This window comes from Puma concolor, chromosome A1, assembly GCF_028749965.1.
Source record: "Puma concolor isolate L17-30 chromosome A1, mPumCon1.1.hap2, whole genome shotgun sequence".
NCBI lineage: Eukaryota > Metazoa > Chordata > Mammalia > Carnivora > Felidae > Puma > Puma concolor.
The window spans coordinates 156,682,454-156,706,725 of record NC_141667.1 but is presented as its reverse complement, the minus strand read 5'-3'; the positions used below and the strand labels follow the sequence as shown (position 1 = coordinate 156,706,725).

Here is a 24,272-nt window from a genome sequence, read left to right as displayed (position 1 = left end):
ACCCAGGTGCCCCTTAATTTTTTTTAATGTTTATTTACTTATTTTTGAGAGAGAGATAGAGCACATGTGCAAGCGTGCAAGCATGAGCAGGGGAGGGGTAGAGAGAGAGGGAGAGAAAGAATCCCAAGCAGGCTCTGTGTTGACAGCGCAGACTCCCAGACCCCGATGCAGGGTTTGATCTCATGAACCATAAGGTCATGACTTGAACTGAAACCACTTAACCAACTTAGCCACCCATGCACTCCAACAAGATATATTTAAATTTTCTTTTTAATTTCTTCTTTAATTCATTGGTTGTTAAGGAGAATCTTGTTTCATAGTCAGTTCTTTACATATCTAGGACTTCACTGTCAAATGCACTGGCCGCTGGCTAGGCATATATGACTATCTACATTAAAATTAATTGGAATCACATAAAATTAAAAATTCACTTTCTCAGTCACAAGCCATATATCAGATGTTTAATAATCACAGGTGGCTCCTGACTACCATATTAGGTACCAATGATACAAAACATTTCCACTATTATAATAACTTTCATTGGCAATCCTGCTATAGAATAATAGTTGTTCACCAGGAGCAATTTTTACCCTATGGGACACTTGACAATATCTGGAAACATTTTTGATTTCTACAAATAAGGGATAGGTATTCTGGTTTCTATTGGATAGAGGGCTGGAGAGCTATTAAACATCCCATAATACACAGGACAGCCCCCCCCCACAGCAAAGACTCATTCAGCCAACATGACAATAATTCTGATGGTGGGAAACTCTGCCCTACGATGTATTTTGATGTGAAGTGTGAGGTGGAGATCTTGTTGTTTTTCCCTCTGCTTAACCAGTTGGCTAGACACCATCCCTGTCCCTGTATACTCAGTCCATTTACTCTGCTGGTGAACCTTAAGCTAGAGATGCTTTTTGTTTTTGTTTTTGTTTTTGTTTTCCTTAAATGGTCTAGAAAGTCCTGTTGCCTTTCTACTTAAGATACAATTTTTAAAAATCAATTTTTGTTGCCTTACAGATTCTTTGACTTTGCACATAAAGACCACTCTGTGTTCCCAGTATATCATGGCTTCAACTTCAAGGTAAGTCCTGTTTGATGAAAGACTTTATGCAAGTGATTAATTCTCTTTGAAATGCCCAAGCCCATGACATTTTTAGCCCTTAGTTTACTGACCTCACTAAGCATTTGGTCTCTAGAAGGAAAAAGTAGGAAGAGAGAGGAGACTGGGAGGATGGAGAAAAGGTGAGGCAGACAAGGTCGGGTGTGTGGGATAGGTGTGGCCCTGTAGTTCCAGTGTCTATACTTGATCTAAAAATGTGATTTACTTTCTGGGGTGCCTGGGTGTCTCAGTCGATTAAGTGTCTGACTTCAGCTCAGCTCATAATTTCATGGTTTGTTGGTTTGAGCCCTGCGTCGGGTTCTGTGCTGACAGCTCAGAGCCTGGAGCCTGCTTCAGATCCTGTGTTTCCTTCTCTCTCTGCCCTTCCCCCACTCACTCACACACACACACTCTCTCTCTCTCTCTGTCTCTCAAAAATGAATAAGCATTAAAAAAAATTTAAAAATGTGATTTACTTTCCTCATCTTTTAATGCACAAGATGGTTGCTACTGGGGCTGCTTCAGTCCCTGCAAGCCTTCCCACTCCAGGAGTCTTTTTGTTTGTTTGTTTCAAGTTTTATTTAAATTCTAGTTAGTTAACATATAGTGCAATATTGGTTTCAGTAGTAGGATTTAGTGATTCATCACTCACAGATAACACCTAGTGCTCATCACAAGTGTCCTCCTTAATGCCCATCACTCAGCCCATCTCCCCATCCACCTCCAACCCTCCAGCAACCCTCAGTTTGTTCTCTATAGTTAAGAGTCTCTAATGGATTGCATCCCTCCTTTTGTTTTATTCCTTCTTCTATGTGCATCTCTTTTTTTTTTCTAATTCCACATATGAGTGAAATCATAAGGTATTTATCTAACTGAATTATTTCACTTAACACACTCTACCTCCATCTACGAATTTGCAAATGACAAGATTTCATTATTTTTAATAACTAATATTCCATTGTGTGTATGTGTGTGTGTGTGTGTTTGTGTGTGTGTGTGTGTACACGTCATCTTTATCCATTTATCAATTGATGGACATTTGGTCTCCTTCTATAATTTGGCTATTATTGATAATGTTGCTATAAATATGAGGTGCACATGCCCCTTAGAATCTGTGTTTTTGTATTCTTTGCATAAATACCTAGTAGTACAACTGCTGGATCATAGGGTAATTCTATTTTTAACTTTTGAGGAACCTCCATCTCTTTTAGAGTGGCTGCACCAATTTGCATTCCAACCATCAGTGAAAGAGAGCTCCCCTTTCTCTGCATCTTCTCCTATATCCGTTGTTTTCTTGTGTTAATTTTAGCCATTCTGACAGGTGTGAGGTGGTATCTCATTGTAGTTTTGATTTGTATTTCCTTGATGAGTGGTTTTGAACATCTTTTCGTGTTTCTGTTAGCCATTGGGATGTCTTCATTGGAGAAGATTCTATTCATGTCCTCTGCCAGTTTTTTAACTGGATTATTTTTTTGGGAATATTGCAGTTTATAAGTTCTTTATAGATTTGGATACTAACCCTTTATCAATCAGATATGTCATTTGGAAATATCTTCTCCCGTACCCTAGGTTGCCTTTTAGTTTTGTTGATAGTTACCTTTGCTGTGCAGGACCTATTTATCTTCTTCAAGTCCCAGTAGTTCATTTTCACTTTTGTTTCTGTCCTTCCAGTGATATATCTAGTAAGAAGTGGCTATGGCCAGCGTCAAAGAGGTTGCTGCCTGTATTCTCTAGGATTTTGATGGTTTCCTGTCTCACATTTAGGTCTTTCATCCATTTTTAATTTATTTTTGTGTATGGTACAAGAAAGTGATCCAGGTGTATTCTTCTGCATGTTGCTGTCCAGTTTTCCTAACACCATTTGCTGAAGAGTCTGTCTCTTCATTGGATATTCTTTCCTGCTTTATCAAAGACTAGTTTTACATACATCTGTGGGTCTCTTTCTGGGTTCTCTGTTTCACTGATCTTTTTGTCTGTTTTTATGCTAGTACCATACTGTATTGATGACTACAGCTTTGTAATACAGCTTCATGAAATCAGAAATTGTGATGCCTCCAGCTTTGGTTTTCATTTTCAATATTACTTTGGCTATCTGGGGTCTTTTTTGGTTCCATACAAATTTTGAAATTGTTCTAGGCCTGTGAAATAGAGTTATTTGATACAGATTGCATTCAATGTAAAGATTGCTTTGGATAGTATAGACATTTTTACAGTATTTGTTCTTCCAGTCCATGAGCATGGAATGTTTCTCCATTTCTTCAGTTTTCTTCAATTTCTTGCATAAACATTCTGTAGTTTTCAGTGGACAGATCTTTTGCTTCTTTGGTTGGGTTTATTCCTATGTATTTTATGGTTTTGCTATAATTGTAAATGGGATTGAGCCCTTCATTTTCTTCTGCTTCATTATCGGTGTATAGAAATTCAATCGATTTCTTTATGTTAATTTTATTTTACTAAAAAAAAAATTTTTAATGCTTATTATTTTTGAGAGAGAGAGAGAGAGAGAGACAGAGCAAGCAGGGAAGGGGCAGAGAGAGAGACACAGAATTGGAAGCAGGCTTCAGGCTCTGAGTTGTCAGCACAGAGCCGAATGTGGGGCTCGAACTCACAGACCACGAGATCATGACCTGAGCTGTAGTCGGCCGCCCAACTGACCGAGTCACCCAAGCGCCCCTACATTGATTTTATATCCTGTGACTTTGCCAAATTCATGTATCAGTTCTAGCAGTATTTTGGTGGAGTTTTTTGAGTTTTCCACATAGAGAGTGTATCATGTCATCTGCAAAGAGTGAAAGTTTGACTTCTTTCTTGCCATTTTGGATGCCTTTCATTTGTGTTGTCTGATTGCTGAGGCTAGGACTTCCATTACTATGTTGAACAACAGTGGTGAGAGTGTACATCCCTCTCATGTTCCTGACCTTAGGGGAAAAGCTGTCAGTTTTTCCCCATTGAGATTGATACTAGCTGTGGGTCTTTCATATGTGGCCTTTATTATATTGCATTATGTTCCTTCTATCCCTACTCTCTGGAGGATTTTTATCAAGAAAGGATGCTGTATTTTGTCAAATGCTTTTTCTGCATCAATTGAGAGGATCTTATGGTTCTTATCCTTTATTAATGTGGTGTTATGATGTTGATTTGCGAATATTGAACCAGCCCTGCAGCCCAGGAATATATCCCACTTGATAATGGTGAATAATTCTTTCAATGCATTGTTGGATTCAACTTGTTAGTATCTTGTTCAGAATTTTTGCATCCATGTTCATCAAGGAGATTGGTCTGTAACTTTTACAGACACCCTTTTTAGTGGGAACTTTGTCTGGTTTTGGAATCAAAGTAATACTGGCTTCATAGAATGAGTTTGGAAGTTTTCCTTCCATTTGTATTTTTTGGAACAGGTCCAGAATAATAGGTATTATCTCTTCTTTAAATGTTTAGTAGAATTCCCTTGGGAATCCATCCACCCTTAGACCCTTGTTTGTTGGGAGATTTTTGATTACTGATTGAATGTCTTTGCTGTTTGAATTTCTTCCTGTTTCATTTTTGGTAGTTTGTGAGTTCCTAGGAAATTGGTCCATCTTCCAGATTGCCCTGTTTGTTGGCATATAATTTTCATAGTATTCTCTTATTATAGTTTTCATTTCTGTGAGCCGGTTGTGATCTCTCCTCTTTCATTCGTGATTGTATTTACTTGGTCCTGTTCCTTTTTCTTTTTAATAAATATGGCAAGGAGTTTATCAATTTTGTTAATTCTTTCAAAGAACCGGCTCCTGGTTTCATTGATCTGTTCTGTTTTTGTTTTGTTTTGTTTTTTTGATATCATTGATTTCTGCCCTAATCTTTATTATTTTCCTCTTCTTCTGGTTTTGGACTTTATTTGCTGTTGTTTTTCCAATTTCTTTAGGTATAAGGTTAGGTTATGTATCTAAGAATTTACTTCCTTATTTAGGAATGTCTGGATTGCTATATACTTTCCTCTTATGACTGCCTTTGTTGAATCCCAAAGGTTTTGGACAATAGTGTTTTCATTTCATTGGCTCCCATGTGTTTTTAAATTTCTTTTTTACTTTCTTCGTTAACCCATTCATTCTTTAGTAGGATTTTTTTTTTTAATGTCCAAATATTTGTGGTCTTTCCAAATATTTTTTCTTGTGGTTGATTTCAAGTTTCATAGTGTTTTTGTCTAAAAATATGCATGGTATGATGTAAATCTTTTTGTACTTGCTGAGTGCTGATTTGTGACCCAATATGTGATCTTTTCTGGAGAATGTTACGTGTGCACTGGAAAAGAATGTGTGTTCTGCTACTTTAGGATGAAATGTTCTGAATATAACTGTTAAGTCCATCTGGTGCATTGTATCAGTCAAAGCGATTATTTTCTTTCTTGTTGATTTTCTGTTTACATGATCTGTCCATTGTTGTAATTTGGGTGTTAAAGTCCCCTACTACTATGGTATTTTTATCAATGAGTTTCTTTCTGTTTGTGATTGATTTATAATTTGGTTGTTCCCAACTTGGCAGCATAGATATTTACAACTGTTAGATCTTTTTTGTAGATAGACCCTTAATTATTATATAATGCCCTTCCTCATCTCTTGTTACAGTCTTTGTTTTAACATCTAGTTTGTCTGATATAGGTATGTCTATTCTGGCTTTCTTTTAATGTCCATTGCCATGATAGATGGTTTTCCATCGCTTCACATTCACTCTGCATATGTCTTTAGGTTTAAAATGAGTCTCTTTTAATTAGCATATAAATGGTTTTTTTTTTTTTTTTAATCAATTCTGATACCCTATGTCTTTTGATTGGAGCATTCAGTCCTTTTACATTTAGAGTGATTATTGGAAGATATTAATTTAGTGCCATTGTGTGTCCTGTAGAGTTGGTGTTTCTGTTGATGTTCTCTCTGGCCCATTCTAATCTTTGTTGCCTTTGGTCTGATTTTTGTTTGTTTTGTTTTTTCTCCACTCAAAAGTCCTCCTTATGATTTCTTGCAGGGTGGTTTTGTTTGGAGAACTATTTATCTCTTTTTCTATTCTGAATGACAGCCTTTCTAGATAAAGAATTCTTGGCTGCATATTTTTCCTATAAGCACGTTGAATATATACTGCCACTCCTTTCTGGTCTGCCATGTATCTGTGGAATATCCACTGCAAGCTTGGTCTGTCTTCCCTTGTGGGTTAAGGACTTTTTTCCTTGCTGCTTTCAGGGTTCTTTCCTTGTCTGTGTTTTGTGAATTTGACTATGATATGCCATAGTGATGTTGGTTTTTGTTAAATCTAATGGGAATTCTCTGTGCTTCTTGAATTTTGATGTCTGTATCTTTACCCAGATTAGGAAAGTTTCAGCTATAATTTGCTAACATAAACCTTCTGCCCCCTTTTCTCTTTCCTTATTTTCTGTGATTCCTATGATACAAATGGTATTCCTCTTTAATAATTTATATTCTCTCAGTCTTGTATCATAGTCTTTTGCCTTTGTTTCCTTCTTTTTTCTGTTTCCTTATTTTCCATAATTTTATCTTCTGTATTATTGATTCTCTTCTCTGCTTTGTCTATCTTTGCCAACAAGGTGTCCATTCAAGATTACATCTTGGTTATAGCATTTTTAATTTTGGCCTGACTATATTTTAATTCTTTTATCTCTGCAGAAAGGGATTCTCTGGCATCTTCTGTGCTTTTTTCAACTCCAACTAATATTATTATACTTGTGGTTTGAAATTCTAATTCACTCATGATTCTTATATCTGTGTTGATTAAATCCCTGGCCATCATTTTTTCATGTTCTTTCTTTTGGGGTGAATTCCTCTGTCTTGTCATTTTGGAGGCAAAAAAAAAAAAATAAAATACAAAATTAAAATTAAAAAATTACAAACAAGATAATACAATACAAATCAAATAATGGAAGCTAGATACTAGGTGTGTTTCTTTCTTTTTTTTTTAATTTTTTTTAATGTTTATTTATTTTTGGAGAGACAGAGCATGAGCAGGGGAGGGGCAGAAGAGGGAGTCATAGAACTTGAAGCAGGCTCCAGGCTCTGAGCTGTCAGCACAGAGCCTGATTCAGGGCTCGAACTCACGAGCTGTGAGATCATGACCTCAGCTGAAGTCAGACACTTAACCAACTGAGCCACCCAGGTGCCCCTAGGTGTGTTTCTTTCTGCTTGTTGAGAGGTTGATAGAAAAGAGAGAAAAAAAAGGAAAACAAAAAACTATAAACAAAATTAAAAAAAAAAATTTAATGTTTATTTTTGAGAGAGAGACAGAGCATGACTGGGGGAGGAGCAGAGAGAGAGGGAGACACAGAATCGGAAGCAGGCTCCAGGCTCTGACCTGTCAGCATGGAGCCTGACATGGGGCTCGAACTCACAAACCATGAGATCATGACCTGAGCCAAAGCCGGATGCTCAACTGACTGAGCCACCCAGGCGCCCCTATAAACAAAATTTTAAATTGAAAAATACAGTTCTTAAGTAATAGAATAAAATAAGGAAAATAAAAAAAAATAAAAAATTGCTTTTTCTGTATCCAAGAAAGAGAAAAGAATGAAGGAAAAAAAAAGATAAGCAAAAACAGAAGGAAAGAAAACGAACAAACAAATGAAGAAGCAAACAGAATGAAACCTGAATGAAGTACATTCATTTTCCCCTAGAATGAAATCTTCGTAAGACACTATAATTCATAGACTAAGTAGGTGGAAGGATTTGTCCTGGTCTTCTGGGGCATGTGCCTAGAGGGCACAGCTGGGTGGGGCGTGGGGTAACTGTTTCTGTTCTCCATTTGATGGCACTGCTTAGCTTATGGGTGTCGATCAAGGAGTGCATCCATGCATGTATGCTTGTTAGTGGTGAGAATCACTTCACAGAGCTCTCTAGTGTCTGATGTGGGAATTTTTGCCCTTGCGGACATGCATTCAAGTGCCTCTCCTTGGTCTCAGGCCTCTATCTGCTCCCTGCCTTCACCCTGTCTGTGTCCAAGCTGTGTCCCTTCCAGGTGGCACCTCCCTCCCGAGTTTTATCTCACACAGAGCTGTGTTTCAAAACCCCTCACTTCAGAGATCCCTGTGGCTTGGACCCATGCTAATGCTTTGGGGAAGGGTGTCCACAGAAAACATTTGCACGATCCCACAGCAGCAGAGGCTCAGAGTTTATGGTGAATCACAGCACATATCCTGTACAGGTCATGGTGCACTCTGGCATCTTTGTTTCAGTACTACAGCTACATGGTAGCTCTCTGGGATATGCCAGGAATTTTGCCCATGGGGAAGCCTATGGCTTCTACCAAGTACACTCCAATCAGGAGAACCACTTTTCCCCAGGTGGCACATGGACCCCTCAAACCATGCTTCCTGCTCCTGGGGATTCACCTGACTTACTCACCAGAGCACCGCCAAGCACTGAGCTCCAAAACTTCAGATTCTGTCCTATTATAGAATATAGCTATATATAGAATCCTGGTGGTATTGAAATCCCCTCCTTTCTTCCATCAGTGGTTTTTGTGAACAGATTTCTTGTCTAGTCCCATGCGAGTGTTTTCACTCTTTCTTTCTTTCTCTCCAGCTACTTTTGGGGGGAGTGCTTTTCTTGCATGATCCTGATGTGCTGCCTTCTCCCCAGTCCTCTCTCTGCAAAAATGGCTTCCTACCCTCTACGGCTCCTCAGCTTTTCTCCCCCCAGTCCACCTCTCTACACCATGTACCTGCTAAGTTCTCTGATTCAAATTATGCAGATTGTTGCAATAATTCTCAGATCAATTTCCTAAGTGTTCAAAATGGTTTGATGCTGATCTAGCTGTGTTTCAGGGACAAGACAAGCTCAGGGTCCCCTTACTGCTCTGCCATCTTAACTCCTACCTGTCTGGGAAACTCTTTATCTCTCCTTCTATTCTAAATGGCAGCATTGCTGGATAAAGTATTCTTGGCTGCATATTTTTCCCATTCACTTTGAATATATCATGCAACTCCCTGCTAGTCTGCCAAGTTTCTGCTGATAAGTATGCTAACCTTATTTGTCTTCCCTTATGACTTAGGGATTTCTTTTTCCTTGCTGCTCTCAGGATTTTTTCCTTAACTCTGTATTTTGCAAATTTTTCTACAATATGTCTTGGTGTTGCCCTGCTTTTGTTGATTATGGTGGGAGTTCTCTGTGTGTCCTTGACTTGAATGTTTGTTTCCTTCCCCAGATTAGGGACATTTTCCACAATAATTTGCTCAAATAAGTTTCTGCCCTGTTTTCCTCTCTTCATCTGGCACTCCTGTGATACAAATGTTATTACGTCTTATGGAGTTGCTGAGTTCCCTATGTCTACATTCTGATCTAATGTTTTCTTTCCCTATTCTTCTCAGCTTTATTATCTTCCATAATTTTATCTTACATTATCACTTACTCATTCCTCTGCTTCTTCCATTCTCATGGTCATTTCTTAGAGTCGGTTTCACATCTCAGTTATAGCATTTTTTATTACTGTCTGACTAGTTTTTAGATCTTTTATCTCTGTGTTAAAAGACTCCTTGGTGTCTTCTATGCTTTTCTCAAGCCCAGCTATATCCTTATGATTGTTGTTTTAAATCCTGGTACAGGCATATTACTTATATCTATTTTGATTAGATCTCTGGCTATGACCTTTTCTTATTTTTTGTTTTGTGATCCATTTCTCCATCTTGGCACTTTGCTTTAGTCTCTGTTTTCTCTGTGTTAGGAAAGCCTGTTATATTTCCTGCTTCTGAGAGTAAAGGCTATATTAAGAAGATGCTAGGGGCACCTGGGTGGCGTAGTCGGTTAAGCGTCCGACTTCAGCCAGGTCATGATCTCGCGGTCTGGGAGTTCGAGCCCCGCGTCAGGCTCTGGGCTGATGGCTCAGAGCCTGGAGCCTGTTTCCGATTCTGTGTCTCCCTCTCTCTCTGCCCCTCCCCCGTTCATGCTCTGTCTCTCTCTGTCCCAAAAATAAATAAACGTTGAAAAAAAAATTAAAAAAAAAAAAAAAAAAAAAAAAAAGAAGATGCTATATACTGACCCCGGCTTGGCGCTCCAGGAAGTGTTTCTGGTGTGCAGTTTGTACACTCTGCTTTTGTGTTTTAACTGCTCTTTCCCTCACGTCAGTCCTCTGCAGTTTCACCTTGTCTGTACTGGGTTGTGTTTGGGCCTTGCCCAGTGTGTGGTGAGTTTTAACTCGGTGTGTTTTGGTCTGCTTGTTCAAAAGGCCAGATCCATTTTCCACTAGAGCTGAAGTTTTGCATCACTCCGTTGTCAGTAGACTTGGTAGGTGCAAGGGGTTTGTGCTCGTCTTCTAGCAGAGGGACCTGCTTCTGCTCTGGCTCTCAGGCACAATTGCACTCATGAAAAAGCACCTGCAGAGCCTATAGGGGCGGGTCTTGGAGTAAGTGGCTCAAGCCTCTAATGTGTGTGCTGTGTTGCTCACTTAAGTCTGTCTGTGCTGATAGGTGAGGAATTAATATAGTTTCAGCCCACTGTCTTCCTGCAGAGGGGCGTTTGCGCCCACTGATGTTCAGGAAACCCTCACTGAAGATCGAACAATCTCCCCTCCTGTGTCCCAGGAATCCCTCAGATCTCTCTGCCTTCACCCATTCTGTGTCTGAGCCTTTTGCCCACCCAGCATCATGGTCCTGTGCTGGACACAACCTGTGCTGAGTTTCAGAACTCCAAAGGGACCTGGCATGGTTGGCCCTGCACTAATCATCTGGGGTGGGGTCTCACTACACTGTGGCTGGTGCCTGCTTGTCTCAGAAGGGCAGTCACAGAATGTGCGGCCACTTGGAGTATGGTAAAGCACAGCGAAAGGCTGATTTTCAGGTTACCTGGTCTCAGCAGGTGTCTCTGCTCCTATTGGAATGAATAGGGTAGCTCAGTGGCACCTGCTGGCAGTGCTACCTCTCTCAAATGCACTGTAAGGAGGAGATCTGTCTGTCCCAGTGTGGCCCAGGGTATCTGTAGACCATCTGTCTTCTCCCAGGCCACTGCCCTCCCTCTCAACAGAAGCACATCTGTGCTGGTCAGGTTCTGTCTCTGGTCATGGCATGGACTTCTAAAACTTCTGACTTTGAGTTCCACTGCTTGGAAAAACTTGGCAATAGTCAGCCCCAATTGTTTTGCTTCTCAGTGGTTTTGGGGAAGTGTTTTTCTTGTGCAGTGCCCTGCATGCACATGCTTTCTCACATGTGCTCTCTGTCTCTGAATCTCTTTCCTGTGTGATCAGTGCTCCTTACCCCCCACAGCACCCACGATTCTTTTCTCACTAATCACTTCTCTGCACCTCCTCCCTTCCACAGTGTGGCCTCTTTTATCCCTGTAGTTGTGCAGTTTGTTCTCTCAGTCCTCAGATTCATTTCTTGGGTGTTTGGAATGGATTTGATATTTATCTAGTTATGTTTGATGGACAAAGTAAGTATAGGGTCCCCCTACTACTCTGACATCTAAATCCTGTCCTACTCCAGGAGTCTTAACAACTATGTACAGAAAGTTTTTGGAGGCATGGGGGCACACAGGAGCTTAGATAGTGAGAGTGGTGGAAACCCTGACTATATAGGCCTGGATCTGCTGCTCGAAAATAGGAGAGGCTGAGAAGATGGCAAGTTGTCTACTGACCCCTGAGAACCTCTCAGTCTGAGGTCCATGGGAAGTGCTTCAGATTTCCTATCCCTGAAAGCTGGGTTCCCTTTCTGGCATAGCATGAGAAATACCATGCCTTCCCTGAGGTCAGATCTCCTGTGCCCTAGTAGACTCTAGCACAGAGGCTGATGGAGTCCGTTTTCACCAAATGAGGTTGTAGTGAATCTCTAATGCAGTGAACTCCCAAGTCCAAGGGTAGGTCTGTAGAGAAATAACCTTTGTGGTAAAGCTTGTGTCTTCCCTCTGGTTTGAGATTCTTCTCATGTGGAGGTTGGGCCAGAGTGACACAGGGCAGCAGTAGAGCCCACCTTCCTTGCCCGTCCATTCTCATAGCCAGTGATGTGCGTCACTGCCCCTTCTGCATCCTACTAGAGGGCTTCCTGTGACAGCTGAACACTACTGAAAGTCCTCATTAGGGCCTATAGAGCCCTGTGGGTCCTGGTCCTGGCAGCCTGTGCTCTGCTCTCCTCCCTTTACTACATCTGAAGTCTCACTGACCTCCTTGCTGTTCACAGTTATCAAGTCCCTTCAGGCTCAGGGCCTTGTGCCTACAGTTCTTTTTCTCTGCCTGGGACACCCTGTTTCTAGCTGTCTGTAAGGCCCCCTCCCTCTTTTTTCAGGCCACCTGCCTGGGAGCCTTCACTTATCATCCATCTAAAATAGTAACCCCAGTCCTACTCCTTTGCTACATTCTCTGCCCATTGTCCAGGATGGCCCCCATCTTGCATAGCTACTTGTGTGCTGAACTGTCATCTTTCACCTCCAGGTAGACAAGTGCTGTGCAGGTCAGGAGCGGAGTGTGTCCATTGCCAGTTAACTGGGAAGTGCCTGCTCGTGGTTGGTGCTCATTAAATATAGGTATCTCTTGTCATCCATTTAGATCCTAGTGCACAGGGAGAGTTAGGATAGACGGGGTTTCCATGTTTTCTAAATCTGTTTGGCTTCTGAATTGCAACTAGTGTATAGTAAGATGTCTGATACTGAGGGAACCATCTGAAAATTTGTCTGAATCTGTTCAGGTCCTGATATTGGGTAGTAAGAGGTCAAGTAGGGAGAGCTTGGGAATTTGGGAGGGAGGAACCTTATATTTGCCAAATTAATAAGGGAAAGGTAAGACTGAAGCATGAAAGTAGAGCTGCTGGGACCAATGAATCAGAAGACATCAGTGGATGTCACTTCAGCAGCCTAGGCTTCCTTTTTGGTTGTTACTGTCATTTGGGTAATGACAGTGGCACCTGTCATTTATCAGTAAAGGGAATTCTGTATTCAAGACACATTAAGAAGGAAGGAGGTATGTAACATTTCTTTGTTGTTGTTACCTACTTTTTATTTAAATATAGTTAGTTAATATACAGTGCAATATTGGTTTCAGAACTAGAATTCAGTGATTTACAAAGTTGGCATTTTTTTTCCCTAAGATTTTATTTAAATTTAAGTTAGTTAACATATAGGTGTATCAGAAGTAGACTTTAGTGATTTATCACTTACATATAACACCCAGTGCTCATCACAAGTGCCCTCCTTAATACCCAACACCAATTTAGCCTATCTCCCACCATCAGCCCTGTTTGTTCTCTGTTGTTAAGTCTCTTGTGGTTTCTTTTCTTCTCCTTCTTCCCTCCATTCCCATATGTTCATCTGTTTTGTTTCGTACATTCCACATATAAGTGGAATCATATGATGTTTGTTTTCTCTGATTGACTTATTTCATTTAGCAAAATATATTCTAGCTCCATCCACGTCATTGGAAATGGCAAGATTTCATTCCTTTTGATGCTAATATTCCATTGTATGTATGTATGTATATATATGTATACCTATACACCACATCTTCTTTTTTTAATTTATTTTATTTTTTTAATTTACATTCAAATTAGTTAGCATATAGTGCAACAATAATTTCAGGAGTAGATTCCTTAATGCCCCTTGCCCATTTAGCCCATCCCCCCTCCCAACCCCTCCAATAACCCTCAGTTCTCCATATTTAAGAGTCTTTTATGTTTTGTCCCCCTCCCTGTTTTTATATGATATTTGCTTCCTTCCCTTGTGTTCATCTGTTCTGTGTCTTAAAGTCCTCATATGAGTGAAGACATATGATATTTGTCTTTCTCTGACTAATTTTGCTTAGCATAATACCCTCTAGTTCCATCCATGTAGATGCAAATGGCAAGATTTCATTCCTTTCGATTGCCTAGTAATATTCCATTGTGTATATATACATATACCACATCTTCTTTATCCATTCATCCGTGTGTGGACATTTGGGCTCTTTCCATTCTTTGGCTATTGTTGATAGTACTGCTATAAACATGGGGTGCATGTGTCTCTTTGAAACAGCATACCTGTATGCCTTGCATAAATACCTAGTAGTGCAATTGCTGGGTCATAGGGTAGTTCTATTTTTAATTTTTTGAGGAATCTCCACACTTTTCCAGAGTGGCTGCACCAGCTTGCATTCCTACCAACAGTGGAAAGAGATCCTCTTTTTCCACATCCTTGCCAACATCTGTTGTTGCTTGAGTTGTTAATGTCAGCCATTCTGACAGGGGTGAGGTGGTATCTCATGGTGGTTTTGATTTCTATTTCCCTGATGATGAGTGACGTTAAGCATTTTTTCATGTGTTGGTTGGCCATCTGGATGTCTTCTTTGGAGAAATGTCTATTCATATCTTTTGCCCATTTCTTCACTGAATTATTTGGTTTTTTGGGTGTTGTTGATAAGTTCTTTAGAGATTTTGACAACTAACCCTTTATCTGATATGTCGTTTGCAAATATCTTCTCCCATTCTTTCGGTTGCCTTTTAGTTTTGCTGATTCTTTCCTTCGCTATGCAGAAGATTATTTTGATGAGGTCCCAGTAGTTGATTTTTGCTTTTGTTTCCCTTACCTCCAGAGACGTGTTGAGTAAGAAGTTGCTGCCCCCAAGATCAAAGAGGTTTTTGCCTGCTTTCTCCTCGAGAACTTTAATGACTTCCTGTCTTACATTGAGGTCTTTCGTCTATTTTGAATTTATTTTTGTGTATAGTGTAAGAAAATGGTCCAGGTTCATTCTTCTGCATGTCGCCGTCCAGTTTTTCCAGCACCACTTGCTGAAGAGACTGTCTTTATTCCATTGGATAGTCTTTCCTGCTTTGTCCAACATTAGTTGGCCATACGTTTGTGGGTCCATTTCTGGGTTCTCTATTCTGTTGCATTGATCTGAGTGTCTGTTCTTGTGCCAGTACCATACTGTCTTGATGATTACAGCTTTATAGTATATAGCTTGAAGTCTGGGATTGTGATGCATCCTGCTTTGGTTTTCTTTTTCAAGATTGCTTTGGCTATTCAGGGTCTTTCCTGGTTCCATACAAATTTTAGGATGATTTGTTCTAGCTCTGTGAAGAAAGCTGGTGTTGTTTTGATAGGGATTGCATTGACTGTGTAGATTACTTTGGGTAATATGGACATTTTAACAATATTTGTTCTTACTATCCAGGAGCATGAAATCTTTTTCCATTTTTTTTGTGTCATCTTCAATTTCTTTCATAAGCTTTCTATAGTTTTCAGTGTATAGATTTTTCACCTCTTTGGTTAGATTTATTCCTAGGTATTTTATGTTTTTTGGTGCAACTGTAAATGGGATCGATTCCTTGATTACTCTTTCTGTTGCTTCATTGTTGGTGTATAGGAATGCACCCGATTTCTGTGCATTGATTTTATATCCTGCAACTTTGCTGAATTCATGAATTCTAGCATTTTTTTGGTGGAATCTTTTGGGTTTTTCATATAGAGTATCATGTCATCTGCAAAGAGTGAAAGTTTGACCTCCTCCTGGCTGATTTAGATGTGTTTTCTTTCTTTGTGTTGTCTGATTGCAGAGGCTAAGATTTCCAATAGTATGTTGAATAACAGTGGCAAGAGTGGATATCCTTGTCTTGTTCCTGACCTTAGGGGGAAAGCTCTCAGTTTTTCCCCATTGAGAATATTACCATTATCATTCATACATGACTTTTATGATCTCGAGATAAGCTCCTTCTATCCCTAATTTCTTGAGGGTTTTTATAAAGAAAGGATGCTGTATTTTGTCAAATGCCTTCTCTGCATCTATTGAAAGGATCATATGGTTCTTTCCTTTCTTTAATTGATGTGATGAATCACGTTAATTGTTTTGCGGATATTGAACCAGCCCTGCATCCCAGGTATAAATCCCACTTGGTCATGGTGAATAATTTGTTTAATGTATTGTTGGATCTGGTTGGCTAATATCTTGTTGAGGATTTTTGCATCCATATTCATCAGGGAAATTGGTCTATAGTTAGTTCTCCTTTTTAGTGGGACCTCTGTCTCATTTTGGAATCAAGGTAATGTTGGCATCATAGAAAGAATTTGGAAGTTTTCCTTCCATTCCTATTTTTTGGAACAGCTTCGAAAGAATAGGTGTTAACTCTTCCTTAAATGCTTGGTAGAATTCCCCTGGAAGCCATCTGGCCCTGGACTCTTGTTTTTTAGGAGATTTTTGATTAGTCATTCGATTTCCTTATTGGTTATGGGTCTGTTCAAATTTTCTGTTTCTTCCTGTTTCAGTTTTGGTCGTGTATATGTTTCTAGGAATTTGTCCATTTCTTCCAGATTGCCCATTTTATTGGCATATAATTTCTCATAATATTCTCTTAGTATTGTTTTTATTTCTGCTGTGTTGGTTGTGATTGCTCCTCTTTCATTTTTGATTGTATTTATTTGGGTCCTTTCCTTTTTCTTTTTGATCAAACTGGCTAGTGGTTTATCAATTTTGTTAATTCTTTCAAAGAACCAGCTTCTGGTTTCATTGTTCTGTTCTACTGTTTTTTTGGTTTCCATAGCATTGATTTCTGCTCTAATCTTTGTTATTTCCTGTCTTCAGCTCGTTTTGGGTTTTATTTGCTGTTGTTTTTCCAGCTCTTTAAGGCGTAAAGTTAGGTTTTGTATCTGAGACCTTTCTTCCTTCTTTAGGAAGGCCTGGATTGCTATATACTTTCCTCTTATGACCACCTTTGCTGAGTCCCAGAGGTTCTGGGTTGTGGTGTTATCATTTTCATTGGCTTCCGTGAACTTTTTAATTTTCTCTTTAACTTCTTAGTTAGCCCATTCATTCTTTAGTAGGATGTTATTTAGTCTCCAAGTATTTGTTACCTTTCCAAATTTTTTCTTGTGGTTGATTTCAAGTTTCATAGCATTGTGGTCTGAAAATATGCATGGTATGATCTCAATACTTTTGTACTTGTTGAGGGCTGATTTGTGTCCCAGTATGTGGTCTATTCTGGAGAAACGTTCCATGTGCACTGGAGATGAATGTATATTCTGCTGCTTTAGGATGAAATGTTCTGAATATATCTATTAAGTCCATCTGGTCCAGTGTGTGATTCAAAGCCATTGTTTCCTTGTTGATGTTTTGATTAGATGATCTGTCCATTGCTGTGAGTGGGGTGTTGAAGTCCCCTACTATTATGGTATTACTATCAATGAGTTTCTTTATGTTTGTAATTAATTGATTTATATATGTGGGTGCTTTCACATTTGGAGCATAAATGTTTACAATGGTTAGGTCTTCTTGGTGGATAGACCCCTTAATTATGATATAATGCCCTTCTTCATCTCTTGATACAGCCTTTAGTTTAAAGTCTAGATTGTCTGATATAAGTATGGCTACTCCGGCTTTCTTTTGTGGACCATTAACATGATAGATGGCTCTACATCCCCTTACTTTCAATCTGAAGGTGTCTTTAAGTCTAAAGTAGGTCTCTTGTAAACAGAATATACATGGATCTTGTTTTCTTATACATTCTGTTACCCTGTGTCTTTTGATTGGAGCACTGAGTCTGTTGACATTTAGAGTGATAACTGAAAGGTATGAACTTATTGCCATTATGTTGGTTGCAGAGTTGGAGTTTCTGGTGGCGTTCTCTGGTCCTTTCTAGTCTTTGTTGCCTTTTTTTTTGTTTGTTTATTATTTCATCTTTTCTCCCCTCAGAGAATCCCCCTTAAAATTTCTTCCAGGGCTGGTTTAGTGCTCACAAACTCCTTTAATTTTCTTTCGTCTGGGAAACTTTTTATCTCTCCTTCTATTTTGAATGACAGCCTTGCTGGATAAAGAATTCTTGGCTGCATATTTTTCTGAATCAGCACATTGAACATATCCTGCCACTCCTTTTTGGCCTGCCAAGTTTCTTTGGATAGGTCTCCTGCAAACCTGATCTGTCTTCCCTTGTAGGTTAAGGACTCTTTTTCTCCCTTGCTGCTTTCATGATTCTTTCCTTGCCTGAGTATTTTGTGAATTTGACTATGATATGCCTTATTGATGGTCAGTTTTTGTTGAATCTAATGGGGGCCCTCTGTGATTCCTGGATTTTTATGTCTGTGTCTTTCCCCAGGTTAGGAAAGTTTTCTGCTATGATTTGCTCATAACCCCTTCTAGTTCCATCCATGTAGTTGCAAATGACAAGATTTCATTCTTTTTGATTGCCGAGTAATACTCCACATCTTCTTTATCCATTCATCCATAGAGCTCCTCCTTTCTTACAGTGGAGAGTGTTTGGACCTTTAGCTGGGTTTGCTTTGATTTGTTCATTAAAATAAGCCTGGAAAACAAACAAACAAACAAACAAACAAACAATAAAAAACCTGATCCTGTAAAAGAAAGGGAAAAGGAACAAAAAACACCAATCAAAAAACTATAAGCTGAATTCAAAGAGAAAGAAAGCTAAAAAAATAAAAGACAAATAAAAGAAAAAAGAAGCTTGACCCTCCCAAAAAGGAGAAAGGAAATGAAAATAGCAAACTAACAAACATATAAAACAGTATGAGCCTGATTCTAGAAGAAAAAAGAAAGAAAGAAAAACAAATAAACAAACAAATGGGGGGGGGGGGCTGTGGTAGAAAAAAAGTAAACCTGGTCCTGTTTCCACCAGAACTACATGTGTCATTTTGAAGCATTCAATTTTCAGTACAGTTGGTACATGCAGGGTGCTGCCTATGGTGGTCTTCTGCGTGAGAGACTGACTGAAATGGCTCAGAGTCAGTCTTACTCCAGTAAATAAGCAGTTACCAGGCACTTTGAGGCAGGTTGTGGTGTAACCGGGTCCCACCTCTGCTGGGGGCTGCTGTGTTGGTCTCAGAAGTCCCACTGTGTTGGTATTGGGGGAAAATGACGCCACCCCAATCTTTGTCCCCAGAAAGAATCTCACATCCCCCACCATTCAGGCAGTCCTCACAGATAGTAAGGGCAGTCAACTTGCCCTGCACCACAGCTTTCTTGAGTTTTTCCTTGGTGTGCAGCTGGAATACAAAACTTGAAAACTTAATGGGCACAGCACTACATGGACCTGCTTCCCTCCTCTGGAGTAGAGCCTCTGCATGCTGTGTCAGATGGTTTTTGTCCCAGAAGAATAGTTCCTCGCCAGCATGTTGTGTGGAGTGTATAGTGTAGCACCACTGAAAGCAGCAACAAGGTCATATGCTATCTGCTGTACCTCTGTCCCCTGCTGATGAAACACCATTAGCTGGCACCTATAGGTTCTTTTGTCCTTGGAGAGACAATAAACCTCTTCCAAAAGTACTCCAGGAAGGGGAATGTTCTCTCCCAGTGTGCCTTGAAGGTCCCTACACCAGGCTATGCACTCTGGGGCCAGCTCCTTCCTTCCCCCCATGACCACACACTACAGCTCTCTGCTAGAGAGTCACACACTTCCAAAACTTCAGGGTTGAGCTGCACACGCTGTTTGTAAACCACAAAACATAACAAAAACCTGTAACGCTCAGTACTTCTTGCACCCCAGTCTGTGGTCTAGAGAGATTTTCCTCTTGTGTGAACCCAGTGCTATACTCTCTCAACACCTCTCTCTTTCCCTCCCTTCTTTTCTCTTACCAGAAAGGGTTTCCTCCCCCTCTGCAGCACTGCCATTTTTCTATCCACCAATTCATATCCATGTACCTCACACCTGCCACCCTGTCTCCCTCCAACCATGCAGGTCCTTCTGCCACTCTGCAGATCGATTTCCTGGGTGTTCCAAGTGATGTGACCTCGGTAGAGCTGTGTTTGGGGGGTGAGAAAGCTCAGGGTTCCCCTATTTCTCCTCTATCTTACCTCCTCCCCCTGGAACTTCTCTTTAGAATGCCTCCTATCATTAAAATACTTTTGCACTTGAAAGAGTAACCTATGTTTGGAAAATTCCCTTAACTGGTACTGTGCCTGGTGGTACTGGTTCCAAAATGTGGTTCAAGCTCAGCTGGTCTGCAGTGGGAGCGCCCTCCTCTCAGGTGATGCTTTAACAGAGTTTTCTGCTGAAACACTGTCTCCTGTGTGACCTCGCTTTATTTCGTTTCCTGTCATTGCAGCAATCCCACTGTTGGGAGAGATGCCAGTTCAAAGCTCAAGTCCATGAAGCTACTTGAGGTTCTGAATGCATTGGAGGAGGAGGGTCCTAGCCACCGCAGGGAAGAGATCTTCATTGCGCCACCTGACAATGCCTCAGGGGATTTCACTGATGAGGACTCAGGTGATGAAGATGGCCAGCGAGGCTCCCATGTGCCCGGTAGTGTGCTACATGCCTCTGTTGTACCTGAGGACTCTGGCACTGAGGAGGAGGATGACGACCTGCAGCCACCACCAGCCATGAAGAGGCAGAAGGCAGTAGTGGAACCTCAGCGTGTTTGGATCAAAAGAGATATCCAACCCAACTTCCGCAGCTGGACTCCATCAGATCCCCATATAGAGGATCTCAAAAGCCAGGAACTGAGTCCTGTAGGCCTATTTGAGTTGTTTTTTGATGAAGGAACTATTAATTTTATTGTTAATGAAACCAATCGTTATGCTTGGCAAAAAAATGTCAACCTTGGGCTCACAGCCCAGGAATTAAAGTGTGTTTTGGGAATTTTGATTTTAAGTGGGTATATATCCTATCCAAGGAGAAGGATGTTTTGGGAAACATCTCCTGATTCACATCATCATCTTGTGGCTGATGCAATTAGAAGGGACAGATTTGAACTGATCTTTTCATACCTGCATTTTGCAGATAATAATGAGCTGGATGAAAGTGATAGGTTTGCCAAGGTCAGGCCTCTCATTGTCCGAATGAATTGCAATTTCCAGAAGCACGCACCCTTGGAAGAGTTCTACAGCTTTGGTGAGTCCATGTGTGAATACTTTGGACACCGGGGATCCAAGCAGCTGCCAGCAGGGAAACCCATGCGTCTGGGCTACAAGATCTGGTGTGGGACAACCAGCAGGGGCTATCTGGTGTGGTTTGAGCCCTCACAGGGCACACTGTTCACCAAGTCAGACAGGGGCTTAGACTTAGGAGGTAGTATGGTGGTAAAATTTGTGGATGCTCTTCAGGAGCGTGGCTGTTTGCCATACCACATATTTTTTGACAAGGTTTTTACAAGTGTCAAACTCATGTCCATTTTGAGGAAAAAGGGGGTGAAGGCCACAGGAACTGTTCGTGAATACAGGACTGAGCGATGTCCCCTCAAAGATCCCAAAGAACTTAAGAAAATGAAGAGGGGTTCATTTGATTATAAAGTTGATGAGAGTGAGGAGATTATCGTGTGCCGCTGGCATGATAGCAGTGTGGTTAACATCTGCTCTAATGCTGTGGGCATAGAGCCGGTGGAGCTGACCAGCCATCATTCAGGAATAGCCAAAACACGGACCCAAGTCCATCAACCATCCCTGGTGAAGCTGTACCAGGAGAAAGTGGGGGGTGTCAGCCGGATGGACCAGAATATTGCCAAATACAAGGTAAAGATCCGGGGCATGAAGTGGTACTCAAGCTTCATTGGCTATGTCATTGATGCTGCCCTCAATAATGCTTGGCAACTACATAGGATCTGCAGCCATGATGCCCAGGTAGACCTCCTGGCCTTCCGGAGATATGTGGCCTGTGTGTACCTAGAGAGCAATGCTGACATGTCCTCCCAAGGGAGGCGAAGCAGACGGCTGGAAACTGAAAGCCGCTTTGACATGATTGGTCACTGGATCGTCCACCAGGACAAGAGGACTCGGTGTGCCCTTTGCCACTCGCAGACCAACACCCGCTGCGAGAAATGCCAGAAGGGTGTCCATGCCAAGTGTTTCAGGGAGTACCACATTCGGTGATGCAGAATGGACAGAGGGAGCCCTGTGGATGTTTGGTTTATAATGAAATGTTTACAGCTAATTTCATAAAGCAGAGAGAGCACTTGTGTTTTATTTGTGTTGGAAAAACAACACCTGAATCGCTAATGATTTGGTCTTGTATTTTCTACCCACCTCCATTACAGTTATCTTTTTATTGTCTTCTGTGATACCTACATGTAACATAAATTAATATTTATATTGGTAATTATAGATGTTTGTAAATCTATAGATTATACTGTTACTTATTTCAAATAATGGGCCCCTGTGGGTGATTCCTGTGGGTGATAGATGAGTCCTAGTTAGGAAAATCAAATAGAATCAAAAACTTTAGAGAAACTTTCATGAATAGTAAAAAGATTTTATAATTGTATACTATTGGTTTTAACATAAGATGAGACAATAGTATGTAAGTATGGTATCAATATGATGAAGGAGATTTTAATCATAGTTATTTCACTTTAACACTAGCAAGCTGTTTAGGAATAGATAATCAGCTTTGTGTTTATCCAGAGGGCTAGATTTGTAGACTTTGTATTTCCTTGATAAAAATATTTTCCTAATACAAGTATATCCTTATGGAATTCATTTTTATAACTAGTGTAAGATAGGTATCTGGTTTTTCCCCCTTAAGCAATGGTTTGCATCATTTATTAAAATATTTATATTTTCCCATTGATTTAAATTCTAATTTTATAAGGGGGGAGGAGTTAAGATGGTGGTGTAGTAAGGGGAACCTGGGCTAGTCTCAGTCCCTCAAACACAGCTCAATCAACATCAAATCATTTTAAACACCTAGGAAATTGACCTGAGGATTAAAAGAACAGTTTGCATAATTTGAGGGAGAGAACATGGCAGGTGTGGAGAGGAGATTTGGGGGAGAGAAAAGTCATGGTGCTGCAGAAGGGATGGGAGTCCTACTTGCATAGAGGAGAAAGGGAAGTGGGGAGAGAATAGTGTGTCAGATTCGCATAAGGAAAGCAATCCCCCAAAACCATTGATGCAGGAATTGTGAGGAACTGAATATCCCAAGGTTTTGCAAACAGTGGAGGTGAAATTCTGAGTTTTTGGAAGTCTGTGCTGTTTGCTGTAATAGATCTGGATGGGCAGCAGTGCTCCTGGGGAGAAGGAGGGGAAGCCCAAGAGCAGACAGTGGACAGTGTGGTGCAAAGATTCCTTTGGTCTCACTGGGAGAGAAAGTTCTCTTTCCCCAAGTGTATTTGGAAGAGACTATAATGCCTTTCCAAGGACAAAAGACCCAGCTGGCACCTTTGAACATGTATTCAACAGCAAGGGACAGGGGCACATGCAGAGGGTGGATGAAGTGGTCGTAGCTTTTCGTTGTGCTTCACCATAAACTCTAGGCACCAGGATGGCCATGGGACTGCTTTTCTGGGACAGAACAGTACCAGATGCAGTGCTGTGAAGCTCTCCTCTGCAGTGGGGGAGCGGGTCTGTGCCTTGCCTGGTCCTTTAAAATTTGAGAGTTGAGAATCCCAGTTGTATGCCATAGATAAAACACTGGAGAGCTGTGGCACCAGGCAAGTTGATGGCCCAGGCACAAAAGGGTAAGGGGAAGAATCTGATGAACCATGGGTCACAGGAGAGGAGATTGGTTGCTTGTCTGTGAGGGCTACCTGAACAGCTGCAGGTTCCATCTTTTCTGCCTGGGGAAAAGAGAGTGGTATGGTACCGTCTACCCCCACCCACCAGCCCATCACACCAGCCCATCATACACAGCACTCCTAATTGAGGCTACAGCTACTTATACCAAAGCCTGGCCCCCTGGCCCCTACAATGGTTATCTTATAGGGGCAGGTCTGATTGTGAGCCAGTGCACTGGGCTTTTCCTCCAGAGGAACAACACAGGCTCCCCCACATGCACTAAGTCTAATGATCATAGAGTGCTCCAAAGCATCAGCATCAGTTATGCTGGAAACAAGAAGAGGCCTTTTTTTTTTTTTTTTTTTTTTTATCAGGCCTATAGTTTGTTTCCTTTTCTCATGTTTTGAAACTGACTTCTTTTTCTTTTTTTTATTCTTGAATTCAGCTTATAGTATTTTGTGTATTTGGGTTTCTTGTTTTTGTTTTGTTTTGTTTTGTTTTTATTGCTATACCTTTTTTTTGGATAAGGCCTTTTTGTTTTCGTTAATTTGTATTGTTTTTTAAATCGGGCTTATTTTAATAAGTCAAAAGCACACCTGGTTAAAGGTCGAAACACTCCCCACTACAGGTAAGGAGGAACTCTACAGAGGACTGACCTGGGGGAAAGAGCAGCCAAATCACAACAGGAGATGTATAGTGCACACACCATACACCAGAAACACTTCCTGAAGTACAAGGCCCTGGAGAGTGTATAACGCTTCTTAATACAGTATTATATCCAGGAACAGGAAGCCTAACAAACTTTCAT

General features: G+C 40.7%; 1 protein-coding gene across 2 annotated transcripts in view; it reads left to right on the top strand.

Moving 5' to 3' along the window:
- Window positions 1–22,088, top strand: part of PGBD2 (piggyBac transposable element derived 2) — a 36,707-nt gene extending 14,619 nt beyond the window's left edge. The window contains exons 3-5 of one of the 2 annotated variants that reach the window (XM_086707559.1): window positions 1,024–1,087; window positions 14,624–14,719; window positions 20,080–22,088. In XM_086707559.1, the coding sequence (XP_086563685.1) occupies window positions 1,071–1,087; window positions 14,624–14,719; window positions 20,080–21,841 (1,875 nt within the window). In that variant the 5' untranslated portion in view covers window positions 1,024–1,070 and the 3' untranslated portion in view covers window positions 21,842–22,088. The remainder of the gene's footprint in view (window positions 1–1,023; window positions 1,088–14,623; window positions 14,720–20,079) is intronic. The other variant, XM_025920146.2, reaches the window with a different exon arrangement.
- The last annotated feature ends 2,184 nt before the right edge of the window (window positions 22,089–24,272 follow it).